This window comes from Linepithema humile, chromosome 6 (assembly GCF_040581485.1).
Source record: "Linepithema humile isolate Giens D197 chromosome 6, Lhum_UNIL_v1.0, whole genome shotgun sequence".
NCBI lineage: Eukaryota > Metazoa > Arthropoda > Insecta > Hymenoptera > Formicidae > Linepithema > Linepithema humile.
In genome coordinates, this window is record NC_090133.1 from 26116040 (window position 1) to 26129622 (window position 13583).

At 35.3% G+C, this 13583-nt stretch overlaps 2 protein-coding genes across 5 annotated transcripts in view; both read right to left on the reverse strand.

The window, feature by feature from the left end:
- Window positions 1-4751: 4751 nt before the first annotated feature.
- LOC105676959 (large ribosomal subunit protein eL34) lies at window positions 4752-5966 on the reverse strand. 2 transcript variants are annotated; one of them, XM_012375189.2, is made up of 4 exons: window positions 5878-5966; window positions 5651-5723; window positions 5082-5279; window positions 4752-4888 (listed from the first exon to the last, which is right to left on the reverse strand). In XM_012375189.2, exons 2-4 carry the CDS (start codon window positions 5713-5715, stop codon window positions 4795-4797), a joined length of 357 nt encoding a protein of 118 aa, XP_012230612.1. In that variant the 5' UTR covers window positions 5716-5723; window positions 5878-5966; the 3' UTR covers window positions 4752-4794. The 2 variants fall into 2 exon arrangements, with proteins under 2 accessions (XP_012230612.1, XP_012230613.1); XM_012375190.2 differs by having other exon boundaries at window positions 5839-5948.
- A 2319-nt stretch (window positions 5967-8285) lies between these two features.
- The window catches only part of Eph (Eph receptor tyrosine kinase), a 94226-nt gene continuing 88928 nt past the window's right edge, over window positions 8286-13583 (reverse strand). For all 3 annotated transcript variants that reach the window (XM_012375367.2, XM_012375373.2, XM_067357632.1), the window contains one exon: window positions 8286-13214. In XM_012375367.2, coding sequence (XP_012230790.2) covers window positions 12950-13214 — 265 coding nt within the window. In that variant the 3' untranslated portion in view covers window positions 8286-12949. The remainder of the gene's footprint in view (window positions 13215-13583) is intronic.

The following is a 13583-nucleotide window of genomic DNA, read 5'->3' on the forward strand; positions in this document are numbered from 1 at the left end:
ATATTTATTTAATGTATTTTTGCTATCATATAATTTTTATATCTTATTTCTGTAAATTTATTGAATTTTTTTACAGTGTATATCTGTATCTAAGTTTTGAATTAAGATTTTCTTCAAATTTATTTAAACTTAATAAGGAAAATATAATTGCAAAATTTAATTTGCAAGAAGTATTTTATCTTCAATCGTTAATTATTTGTGTTGTTTGAAAACTACTACTAGTTATACATTTTCGTTGAAAAATAATTGAAAAAAAAAATGGTTAAAAGAATGTTCGTTAAAATATAATTCGATGGGAGCAAGATATATAAGGGATTCAAAATATGTATAAATATTAATTACGTATTCACTGTTTCAATTTACTGCGAAGTCTTTTTCTCGACCTCAAACAGGTTAACACCGAATAAAAATACGGCAGGTTCTAGCCACAACATTTTTTTAGGAATAGTGAACACGGTAAACGACAAACATAGCGCATAGCAAAGGGAGTGCAGGTATTTAATGCCAAGTCGCCGCACTGTCCGCATTCTCAGGTGACAAGCCTTTATAGCTCTCACCGCTCTCCAAAGCGACGGCTTTCTGCCACCACGGTGAAAATTATAGCGCGTATACCCTATCTGATCCCTATACATATATGTACATACGCGGTACCGAAGTGTACTCAACAAATAAGGCACTTGTTAGGCGGACCGAGGCTAACGACTCGCAATGGTCTCGCACGACGGGTTTTACACATAACCCTTTTGCCATAATCGGCAGCACAATGCCTGTCGCCGGACAGAATTGCCCCGAAGCAACGAACGTTTTTGCAAATACCTATATCATCGTACTCGTCGAACATGATCGAGTCGATCACATACGGAGCGTCCCTGATGCTGTTACAATTTCAACGCCAATTATCTTGTAAACTTAAAACTTTAAATTCTTTCTTCAGACAAATATATCCACACTTAGTTGCTTTACAATGCTTTAATTAAGAGCCAATATTACATATTTTAGTAATGAAATATCGAATAAAAATAATAAAAAATCGTATTTTAGTCAATACTGAAGTATGTTAGTTAATTAATATATTTGCAAGTCTTTTTGATAAATAATCTTGGGAGAAAAGGCAAAAAGAGCCGTTGCTAGGTGTTCGTGCAAAAAATTAAATTATATTATAAAAATGACAAGCGTTTCTGCCTATATTAGGTCTTCCTCAGTGTCGTTACAAGTAAAAATCATAATAAATAATAAAACGGTATTACAAGTGTCGAAACGTTTAGCAAACAGATAAGACGAAATACGCAGGGTATTCTTCATGATAAATAATTTCCATTATAGAAAGATTGATAATAGTCACTGCAACGATATTTGCAACGATCTTTTTGATAACTTATTACTTGAACATTAGCACTTTGATATCTTAGTTAATGAAAAGTCAATTCAAATTTTTAATTTAAATTATACTGAAGTGCAAAATACATTTTTTTTTTTTTTTTGATAATTTATGTGCATGATTAAAATGTGGCTTTACGAGAAGTAAAACGGAATTGGTACGCATGTTTAGTGAATGCCACATTAGTATGCATACGGAATTCGCTTGCTCCATATTGCATATCGAGAGAATGATTGAAAGAAGTGGCTATCCCAGCATTTTCCGTAGAACGTTTACGGATCTCTGTTCAGCATCACTACCTGCATCCTTTTCACTGTGTTGGAACTACGTAGCCAAATCAATTTGCCGATAAATGACTTGAACATTTCGAGTATGTTCGTTCTATATTCACAACTGTAGATCAAGAGAATGTCTCTCAAATACAAATTAATTATATGACAATTATACAACATAGTTCCAATTATAAAAGGAATGCAGATATATTGTGATTAATAAATATGAATGGATAAGCTAGAAAAGATTAGAATAAATTGACACGTTAAGAATAAATGCAATTAACGGCGAATGTATTTTTCATTCTTTGTGAAACGTTTACTGTTCATCTTTAATTTATGTTCGCGACATATTTTCAATGTATACATTTTGGAAAGTTTTCTGAATATTACTCTCCTGCACCAATTTATATAATATCTAATCCTGGAGACTAATGAAACTCAATGACTTACCTCAAATTATTTAGAAAAGTTGACGACGAAGAAAGAAAGAGCCTACATATATTCTTATCGCTCTTGATTTCGATTTATTTTTATTTCATATAAAAATGCACGTAGACATATCAACGTTTTGGTTTTCATGATCCATAAACGATTTTAAATTAAAACTTTATATAATCTAAAAATATGTTGTATTCTTATAAACTTATTTTAATTATTTCCTTTTTCTTTATTTTTTTCTATTTATCTAATTAATAAAACTCAAAAATTTAATCAATTGAAAAATAAAAATATAAAATTGTGAAGTAATTAAATAAAAAAAAATGAAGATAAAGATTTAATGAAGTAAATATCTTTTACTAAAATTTTTTAGTGAAATGATTAAGATATATATTATATCTTTATAGTGTTTGACAAACACACTTTGTCATTTTATGAAAGAAAAACCCGAAAAACGCGATCGCGCAGGCTACGAATTTTACGAATAATCTCTTGCCGCCGCTGTTCTATGAATGAAACCAAAATATGGCGTACCCTACAACAGAACGCGTACGCCGAGACTGAGGTCACAAAAAACATAAACAATTCCTATGTTGAAGTATTTCAGTGATAGCTCACGCGGCTTAGATCTAATTGTAAACATTGCAAGTCACGGCGTACGTATGTGTTTGTTTGTTTCGCACGCTAACACCTTGGTGTCATTCGTACAGCAACATTCGAAGAGAATAGTGGCAGTTGAAGTTATATATTGAAGAACAATTCAAAATTTGCTATTTGCGATACACAAAACGTGATATAAGTCGTACTTCACATTGTAACGCATTCATACACATAACCTCAGTTGATGCTACATAAACAATGTGAATGAACGAGATGATCGATGACTGCTTGATAATCGGTATAGAAATTGTTACATACGGATACGCATACAATAATATTTGCTTTTATCTTATTTAATTTCAGTGAGTTGAATTTTCAACATACTAATCCACCTATGCTATACGTACACACAATACTTCGAATAGGCGAATATGAGAATCAACGTCTCGGACGTTAATCGCGAATATCCGCGATACATATTTCGTCTCAATACAACATCCATCGTTTTAATTAGCACTATTGACAACAACTCGCATTCAAATTCGCACTTTTATATAACGAGTAAAACTTGCGATTAATCACAAAGCGTTCGCGCTTTGCGTTCTGAGCGAACATGACGTAATAACTGTTGTGGCGACAAAAGATGTCGCGCATAACGTTTATCAATTGTCGATAAATTTGTTTGTTAATTGTTTGACTATTGCATTAACACGCCACCAGTCGGCCACTATAATAATTAATATTATATATTTCTTCAAACGCAGCGCGAACACTGAGCAATTTAATTATATATTTTCTCATTAAAAGTACAAAATAAGTGCGAATTTTTGCCGAATGAAACGACGAGCAATTGCCGAAATATATTATTTATCGCAAACATTAGTGATTAATAGTGAAACAGTTCAATAATGGTGGGATTGATCGTCAAAAGAAGTCTTCGTTTGCTTTGTAAGTCTGTACACCATCATTCATAAAATACGTACCATGATGAATCTTATGTACATGGAGGCATAAAATGCTTTTTATCTTTGCGTTTCGTGTATTGGAAGTTGCCGGAATATATTTGCGGATGCTCGCAAATAGTAGTGATTTATCGATATTGGCGGACGGATTATAAATTCAAACAACCACCAGGGCTAGTAAATACATTTTGATGTCATAAGATACGCAAAATAATTTTTATGTTTGCTCTAAAAACTTGAAAATTATTCATGTTTTCTGAGAAATGTATAATATAATCAATAAAATTTTACACATATTTGTTTAGGTGCAGCCAAATATGCTTGAGAACAACTAGGTATGCTTGGGTACAGCTAAATATGCTTAGGGGGGGAGGGGGGTACAGTCAGATATGCTTAGCTGCAGTACAACAATCGGTGAGTAAATTTATAGACGACACTAAGTACATAAAATATTAATATCATTTGCTGTCTTTCTTTTGCTAATACTTATTATATAATTAGTAAGAACCTGGCTTTATAATCACAATAAATAATAAAGTATAAAATTATCTTTAGTCTCTCAGCAAAAATGTTTGCAATTCATATTATTTTTCACTTATTTTTAATAATAATCTTATTATTCTCATCATATTAGTCTCATGGTTTAATATTTTCACAAAAAGAGGAAATTGTTAGATGTTTGACAGTTTTAGATGTGCAGTTTGTTATTCTGACATAAAGCCATCAATTATTGATAGAAATATTTTTTTTGCATTATATATATAGATCTTGTTGATACTATATATTACCACAATTAAAAACGACATTAATAATTAATGCAATTAGAAATAAAAATTATTTGATATAACTGAGGCAACCATTATATATTTTTTACTGCGTGCAAACGATAATTCATAGTATTTGCAAGTGCAATGCAATTCTTTAATATTTATAATTAATTTAATTGTGTTACTGTGTATGCACAGTTGTGTATGACTTAATTATAGTAAAATAATTAAATTTTTATTATATATCATCAGAATATTCCATCAAATGTACTATTCCGAATTGGCTCAGAATATTGAATTCATAAGGTCATGTTAATGAACAACTCAAATATTTTAATTTTATTAATTTTATTTAATTAATAAAAAGCACAGAATTATTTCTCTGTCTTCTTCGTCTTTGACGAAGCTTGTGCTTTCATAACCTTATAGACGATTTTCTGTTCTTCAATTAGAAAAGCACGCACAATCCTGTAAGAAAAAAAAGATTACACGTCTATATACGTTTTTAAATATAGAACTTGATATGACAGTTGCTATATTATATTGATTTTTTAATTGCAAAATACTTAAAATATTATGTTAGATTACAATATCATACAATTGTATTCAGACAAAATTTATTTAAAATTTAAGAAGTTTTCATTAAATATAATACATATACCTTTCTTTTACACATTTGTGACAAAGAACTCCGCCATATACACGTTTGACTGTTTTCTTACGCCTGCACATACGGGAACGTTCCATAGGTCTTGCAGGTTGAATACCTCTTAATTTGTCTTTACACTGTCCACATCTTGGGATTTTCTTAGGTTTTTTAAGATATTGGTAGACTAATTTTCCACCTGGTGTACGTACACTACAAACAATTTTATTGAATTAATTTCAACTTGTGCCTAATTAATAGAATTTATAAGAAAATATTCATGCTGACATTTCAAGATATTTTTAGAATACATGCTATCTATCGACAAAATTGACAATTAAAAAGCACTTTGCTAGTGTTTATAAAAATGAGTAAACTGATCATTCATGTTAAACTTCTTATTGTATAGCACATGTGAATTTATATCATGGCTTAAAGCAAGAAACCAAAACATAACCTCATACTACTCAGAATTTATCATTAACTGATAATTACGATTAGTAAAATTAAATCTTTGTATATAGAAACTAATAACACTCATTTAAAATTGACGTTTATTATTATTTATAATAGAATATACTTACACACGTCTCCTATTGCTTCTTGTGTTGTACGACAAGCGTCGCCGATAGGTTAACCGCTGTACCATTCTGGATTCTGCACAAAAATTATTTGTTAGCGAGAAAAATCAATTTATGAAACATTGCGACACATAATTGACTATAACAGATTTATGTGAAAGTCACTAATACATCATATGATTAATACGTACAATGTGGATACTAGAAAATCATACGAAAATATCACGAACCTTTCTCTGACCCAAACGGAAAAGGAAGCAGTTATACATGAGAAAGGAGACGTATTTTTGCGCACGCGTAGTGGGATAGCAATTTAGCGCTACTTACGATACTACTTACTCCATCTGTCGATTTAACGATGATGCTGGTAATTATTTGGCTCTTGTATTATTGTAAAAAATAATTACATGCAGTTATTAGAATTGTTGATTTATTCAATTTTTATTATTATCAATATTTTTAATAGCAAATGCTAAAAAAATAATTCAAGAATAATTTTTTACATACAATTTGATTAGTTATTAACTTGACTTTGTTAGTCGCGCTAGTGTGCAGTTGTCAGCGCTGTTTACGAATTTTTCGGCCATTAAAGAAATGTAGCGGTATGAGATGGATCGTCTTCGAATCGAGCGGCCCACGGACCTGAATTCAATATGCTACGGTTATGCTGGTGTGTAGATTCATTATATACACGAATTAACAAGTAATTAAGGAGTTATATTATGAATATATTGTGCCAGATAGAAAAAAGTTTATTGCGCGAGCAATTGACAAAGTGCCGTTCGGCAGCTATATTTGTTGATATTTTACTTGCGAATCATTGTTTTTGATTTTTACTTGTGCAAATTATTATTTACTTGCAAATTATTATTTACTTATTGTAAAATGCGAGATACTAAAATATGCCAAACGCTCTGAAAAGAGAGTATACTATTTTTCATGTAAAGTGCAAAAATATGCCAAAGTGTAATTGAAAAAACATGGGTGTAGTACTGTTCCAGCAATATCGTGAAGTTGATCGCGCTATATTCAATTTCTCTTTGCAGTTTATTCCGCATTTATTTTCTTTTCTAACGTCGCCGAGTGTCGAACGCATTCGTACCATCCGTGCATGTAATTTTCGTGTTATTCCTTTCATATTACGAGAAAATGCGCATCGAGAGTGTTGTATAGTCTCGCGTGATTATCGTAACGAGATAAAGTATGCATCGAGAGTACCGTGAGAAGCATCGCGCGATCATCGCGATAACGACAAAGTTTCACGTTGGGAATGTCGTGAAAAATGTAAGAATGTCGCGCGGTTATTGTAATGCGCGACAGGAGTGCGTTTAATGTTGAGAGTATCATAAAGGTGTCGCGCAATTGTATTTTGCCGATTAAGTCCGGAGGGAAGTCTGGGGGACATCAGGCAACGGCGGAGCAACCGTGAGGTAAATAATTTTTATTTATTTTGATATTTATTATTTATTTGTGTTGTTTATTTATTATTTATTTATTTGCTAATAAATAAAAAATTCAATACATGCAGTAATTAATCTTAAAATATTATTTTGCTCTAATTTGTTTTTATTTTACAGGTCAACGTTTGTATACTCCGCTGCTGCGCATCGGTTGAGTGAGTCTTTAAATTATTTTTAATTTGTAATTTATTCTGCTATTTAATAATAATTCTTTATGATATATATATATATATATATATACATATTTATATATAAATTTATATATAAATAAATAATTAAAGCGTTTGATAATAACGCAGAGATATAAGGAGAAGATGTATTATTCGCAATATACGTCGCATAATGTACATTATTTATTATATCTTATTTATATTCAACATTGTCTTGACACCATAGCAAAAATGTTTTAGATATGTTTCAAAAATGATTGACAGTAGCTTTTCAGCGTGATAACGACAAAGTTGCGCGTCGGGAGTTTCGTACAGTATCGCGCGGTTACTATAACGTAATAAAGCATGTATAAAGTATGCGTCGCGAATGCTATGTAAAGTATCGTGCGACCACCGTGATAACGACAAAGTCGAGAGTGTTGTGAAAAATGTCGCGCGGTTATTGTAATGCGCGACGGGAGTGCGTTTAATGCCGAGAGTGTCGTAAAAAGTGTCGCGCGATTGTATTCCGCCGAGCAATGTGCCTGCGATTATAATTAATCGTTTTTACGCGTGCTATGAAGGAGCAGCCACCGATGGACTACTGAGAGGAGGAGGAGGCCCGGGGGGCATCAGGCAACGGCGGAGCAACTGTGAAGTAAATAATTTTCATTTATTTTGGTATTTATTATTTATTCGTGTTGTTTATTTATTATTTATTTTTTAATAAATAAAAGATGCAATGCATATAATAATTATGCTTGAAATATTATTTTGCTCTAATTTGTATTTTTTTTTATCTTACAGGTCAACGTTTGTATACTCCGCTGCTACGCATCGGTTGGGTGAGTCTTTAAAATATTTTTATTTTATATTTTATTCTATTATTAATGATAATTATTTATGATATATATAAATTTATATATAAATATGTAATAAACATTATACGAACTACAATAACAGTTATGAGCAATTAAAGCATTTGATGATGTGGGGGGATAATAGGGAAAAAATGAATTCCTCGCGCAATTTACATCGTATAAGGTATATTATTTATTATATCTTATTTACATTCAACATCGTCTTGACAACACCATAGGAAAAATGTTTTAGACATGTCCCAAAATTTGTTGACAGTAACTTTTTGCTTGCTTTTTTTTCTTGCATTTTTCTTTATACAATAAATCGAAGACACACGGAGGCGATTCGCTTAACCAATTTTTATGAAAACTCAGCTCGGCGAGTGTATATAAATTATCGTATGTACGTATGTGTATGCGATGGTTATGCGATGCGTGTGTGTTTCTGTAAATGTGGGTGTGAGTGTGTATGTGCGCGTGTCTCTGTGACTTGTATATAATATATGGGACGGTACCTGTAATGCTTTCCCTTTTTTTTCGCAGATTTTATCATTTTCGTTTTTTCGAAGCAGGTACTTTGACAGAGTTCGCTGTAAAAAGAGTTGTAGAGAGTAAGGATCAAAACAACGCGCTCGTATGTCATTTAATTAACGCTTAACTAAATATAATATAATATAATAGCTGCATACAGATTCGATACGACGATCGTATTTATCACTGTAGCTGTACTTCGTTTCACCTTTTTTACACGATAGAGTTTTCTCGAAAACTCCAAAAGTAGAGAAAGAATGCATCGCTCTGCCCTATCTCGTTACTAAATAGTAATAGATAACTTACGATAATTAGAACGTTTTGCAATTTAGTCAGATCTCTAAACAATAAATAAGTTTTTCTTCTTTTAATAAATAGTAGTACAGTTGCGTTATAAAATCGATTAAAGGATTAAGTAAAACGCGGGAGGCGATTTAACGATTTTCCTTTTTAGCTATTTGTTCATCTCTCTATCTCGCTCTTTCTAAAAATAAAAAAAAATATAATCAGGAGGACAAAGAGTGAACAAAAGTTTATCGCAACAAAGATTTTCGTGCGAAGTGAAGCAATTTTGATTTGTCAGGCTTTTACCTGCCGCTCTTTTCTGCCCGATCTCGTCTCACACTTTTTTAATAAAGCTTTACACGCTATACGAGATAATCAAAATATATGTGACATGAAGTACGATCGAAAGCTTTGAAAGTGTAATGCGTATTTTTTTCTTTTGCAAAAAAAATTTAACCTGCGGAAGAAGGGGAGACCTAAAATTTTCGAATGCGAGTGGAAAGAAAAATCGGAGAACTCGTACGCGAGATACTTCCGTTTTCAACTGATACGTCCTCTGGTTTAGTTTTGCCTATTTTCGTGTCTACACATAGCCGTGTGTGTGTGTGATATTGATAGAGCTCTATGAAATCTAAATATCGATTTATCGAAATTAACAACATCCTCAAAACTTCAGGTCGCACTCGCAGGTTCATCACTAAAACACAGATAGTTACAATTTGAAAGTCCTTAAGATCTCTTTCTCTCATCCGCGAAGTCCCGACCGAACATTATTACAATCAATCGCAATGAATTTGAACCGTGCACGATTCTTTTTCCTTTTTCTTTTTCGGTCGAGACTCCGCGCGATCTCACCATCACTCTTACGTTTTATCGTACTTTTTTTTTAACCTTTAATACGAACATTTAGGAAGATAGCGCTATCGATATAATTAATATCTTCTGAAATTTGTTAACATTCTCTATATAAAAATCTGCATTTGCGTGTATTCACTTATTGCTTCTTAATCATCGCCGTTCTCAGTAGTCTTCTCTTTTTTTGTTTTTCCTAAGGGATTTTGCTCTCACCACGCGACCTTCCGCGACGCTTTTCGTTTCTCTTTCTCTCCTTCGAAACGAACGCGAAAGAAAGCACGGCGAACCGAAAGACACCAGGGCGTATCTCGACATATTTCGAACGCTCGGAACGTGATCTCGAGCAATATCTTGTTTACGAGGAGAATAATCGAAGCGCCGTTGGATCACGCTTTGAGACAGAAGTGAAATCGATCGATTTCAATCGGCGCTTCGCGGGCGCGATTTTCATCTCTTCGCGATTAGAAAGGTGTGGGAGGGCAATGAGTAGAGAATTGGCTGGCCGCGAAGGAATTCGCTTTATCGTTGTCCGTTTGTATATCTCGTTGAGCGCGAAATCTCGTCTCTCGAAGCGCGCCTTCCGCTCTCATCCGCCGCCGTCCAGCCGTCGCTTCGACGTCGTTCGACTACATCACTAGCATTAAATCGTTAAATTAGAAAATAAAAAAATTTCTCCGCGGCTCGCCGGACTCACTTGGAAGCCGTTTTTAATCTCACGCGTAATATTTTCGTATGTATATAATATATATATATATATATCTGCTGCCCCGTTGGTCTTTCTCTTTAAGGACAAGTCGCCGGTAACGTGTGTATCCCGGGTTGTGCGTATTGCGACCCGAGAAGCAGTCTTTACGATTAGCGAATGCGGGTGCAACGAGATACGTGAAGCAAGTTTTTCGTTCGCTCTCTCTCTTTCTCTCTCTCTCTCTCTCACTCTCTCGTCTTCTAAGAAAAAAATTCTCTATTACGGATATATGTATATTGGAATGGACGTTGCTTCGCAAGGAGACTCCTCGATCGGGCGGTGAAAATCAAAAAGTGCTATCATCCGTAGATGAATATCGTCGCATCGTCGCTCGCGTGTATACGTATTTCGTCCGCGTAACTTATACTTCCGACTTTACGCTTACGTTTCTTTTTTTTTTTTTTTACATTTTTCTCTTTTCCGGCTTGGTTTTTCTCTTTCGTCATTCGTTAGAAACCCGAGGAAAGAATGATTGACATTCAATTGCAGTCGCTCGAGATTTCAAGTAACACGCGAACTTCCCTTTTTGCGCTCGCATTGCATTGCGAATAATGTTGATATGTTGACGCATTGCTTGCTAGTAAAGGGACGCGTTTGATACTGTTTGTTTTTCCTACACATCGTGTCTATCGCGATCTGACGCAATCTCGCGATTTCTCGTTAAATGATTCCTTCTATCGACAGAAAGTCTCTCGCCGTTCGTTCCTTTCTGATCGAAATGTCTCGCGTATTTTTATAATACAATATTTATATTTATACGTATATAGAATAATTTCGTGATTGCACGCTCGTGTACATACGAATATAGCGCGAAAGAGGCGGGCTACAGATTCACCGACGCAATTTCATTCGCGCTCGCATTCACGCATCCTCTCGCGTTCTCTCATTTATCTCGTCTCACGCAGTCTCGCGCTAAAATAACTTTTGCACACTCGCGTTGGCACATGTCCGCTTTGTTGTTCGTATTTCGTCGTTTTCCGTTATAATCGAAAGATATATCTATATAGACCGGCGCATACGGCACTCTTATATAGGTAACGCAAAGGCAAAGAACCGTAAAGAGTTAATAATATCGTCTCGCTAACAGTCCACTCTCTCATTCGTGATTCGCTTCTGTTCTCGATTGTTGTGCATTGGCGACATACGTATAAGTGTACTGTATTCGCTACATTCATGAAATAATGGACCTACGTTGTTGTCACGCTATCGATGAAATCTCGGAAACTATTACGATCCGTTTCAGATACACTTTCGCGTGTGTATACGGTTCTCTACTTCTCTAATCGTCGTTTCTCCCTATATATCAGGCGCGTATATTACTATATCGATCGTTACAAAGAGACGTAACTTTAGTATACTTAGCAAAGCGAGGCCGGGAGCAGACGCGCTCGAACGATATTTAGGCCGACATGTAATTTGCCGTACATGTTACGTATCGCAGATACATATGTATTAAAAGGAGCTGCCATTTAGTATAAAATGTCACGAAATATAGCGAACGCGACGAATAGTGAAAAAGAAAAGAAGAAGGATTTTAGTTTAAAATCTCACAATTAAAGTTTTCAAGGAAAAATATACAAGATTCTGCGATAAGCACAGATATTTCCAACTAAGAAAGCTCGTTGGTACGAAAAGTCTAGAATTTTGCGGCAGTGATTGTAAGGATAGCTCGTTTATCTCCGTCGTCAGTCTGATCTTTAGATAGATCGGTCACGGAAACGGCCTTAGAAAACGCAATATAGAATAGGCGCTCGTTGTAAGGATGTGTCCTTCGGTGTGTTACATTGATCCCGTTGAGAGTCCTTCAGGACGTCCTGATCCGGACGAGCTTCGTGATATTTCCGTAACGCTCGGGTTACGGTGATTCTTTTGACACTTATAGATATTTGTTACGCGAAAATTTCGCGGTAAGTGTCTCTCTCTCTCTCTACGAGTTCAATAAGTCGTTGTATATGGTTTAAGTGCGAGATGATGAATGCATGGTCCTCGTGCTCCCGATCGTTCCAACGGGAGCTTGTAAATGCGAATTCTCTCGATTCTCGCCCATATGGAATGTTTGCAGCACGTGCTGTGCTGTGAGTCTCTCGATTAAATTGAGACGGCATTCGGTTTCGGAGGTGCCGCGTGAGGTTTTCACTTCAGCCAACTGCCGTTTGGAGTTTAGTACCGGATCTACTTGCGCGCGAAGGAGATAATCTCTCGAGGACATCGTCGCTCTGACTAGGTAATCACGAGTCCTAGACGATACACGGGTCGTCGTCTCCCGCGGTTCGCTTTCTCGTCGGGGAGGGACGGCGTGCGTCGGGGCGCCTCAAAAAAGCGGGAATTCGTGAGATCCATAGGGTAGTTGAAGTTCCGTGTCGATCAGCCGATTTTTACATACGATTCGTTCGCGGGACTTGAGTGCGCGGTCGCGATTACACGAGAAAACCTTGCGAAGTGGCGGACATTTGCGCCCGTAACGCCGTCACGCTGTTCATGATCTTCTTCTGGTGTCCCACGAGTGTTATGCCGAGGGCTGTGAGTTCCTGGACGGTGACACGCGCCGCTGCCTCCAACGTCGTCACACCCGCCCGCTCAAAGCTCTCCGCGTATCGCGACATCTTGATAGAAGCCAGCCACTCGCTGACAGAAGTCAATTGCGTTAAGTCCACTGCGTCCGGTGCCAGTGGATTCGTGCCCCTGTTGAGAACAACAAGTTAGAGAATGTCTTTTTTTTGCGATTGAGCGTAACGTTTAAAGTACGGGGAAAATGCGGAAATTGTAGGGTTTACGAGAATTTCAGGGTTCTTTAGATCGTGTTCTCTTGCTATTGAAACACATTCACATTCGCAGAGTCCAAAAATGTATGTTTTCTGGATACTTATTGTTAGTTCGTTTGCTAGCGACTATACCACAAATTAATGACAAAAGCTAAAAATGAAATAACGAAGATTATTATTGCTCAGCTATAAAGAATTTAAGATTTTATTTTTATTTTTCGTTATTGAAGTTATTGAAGTTTCGGCATCTTCGCTATTTCAAGGATTATCGGGAGATAAATTGTCCACG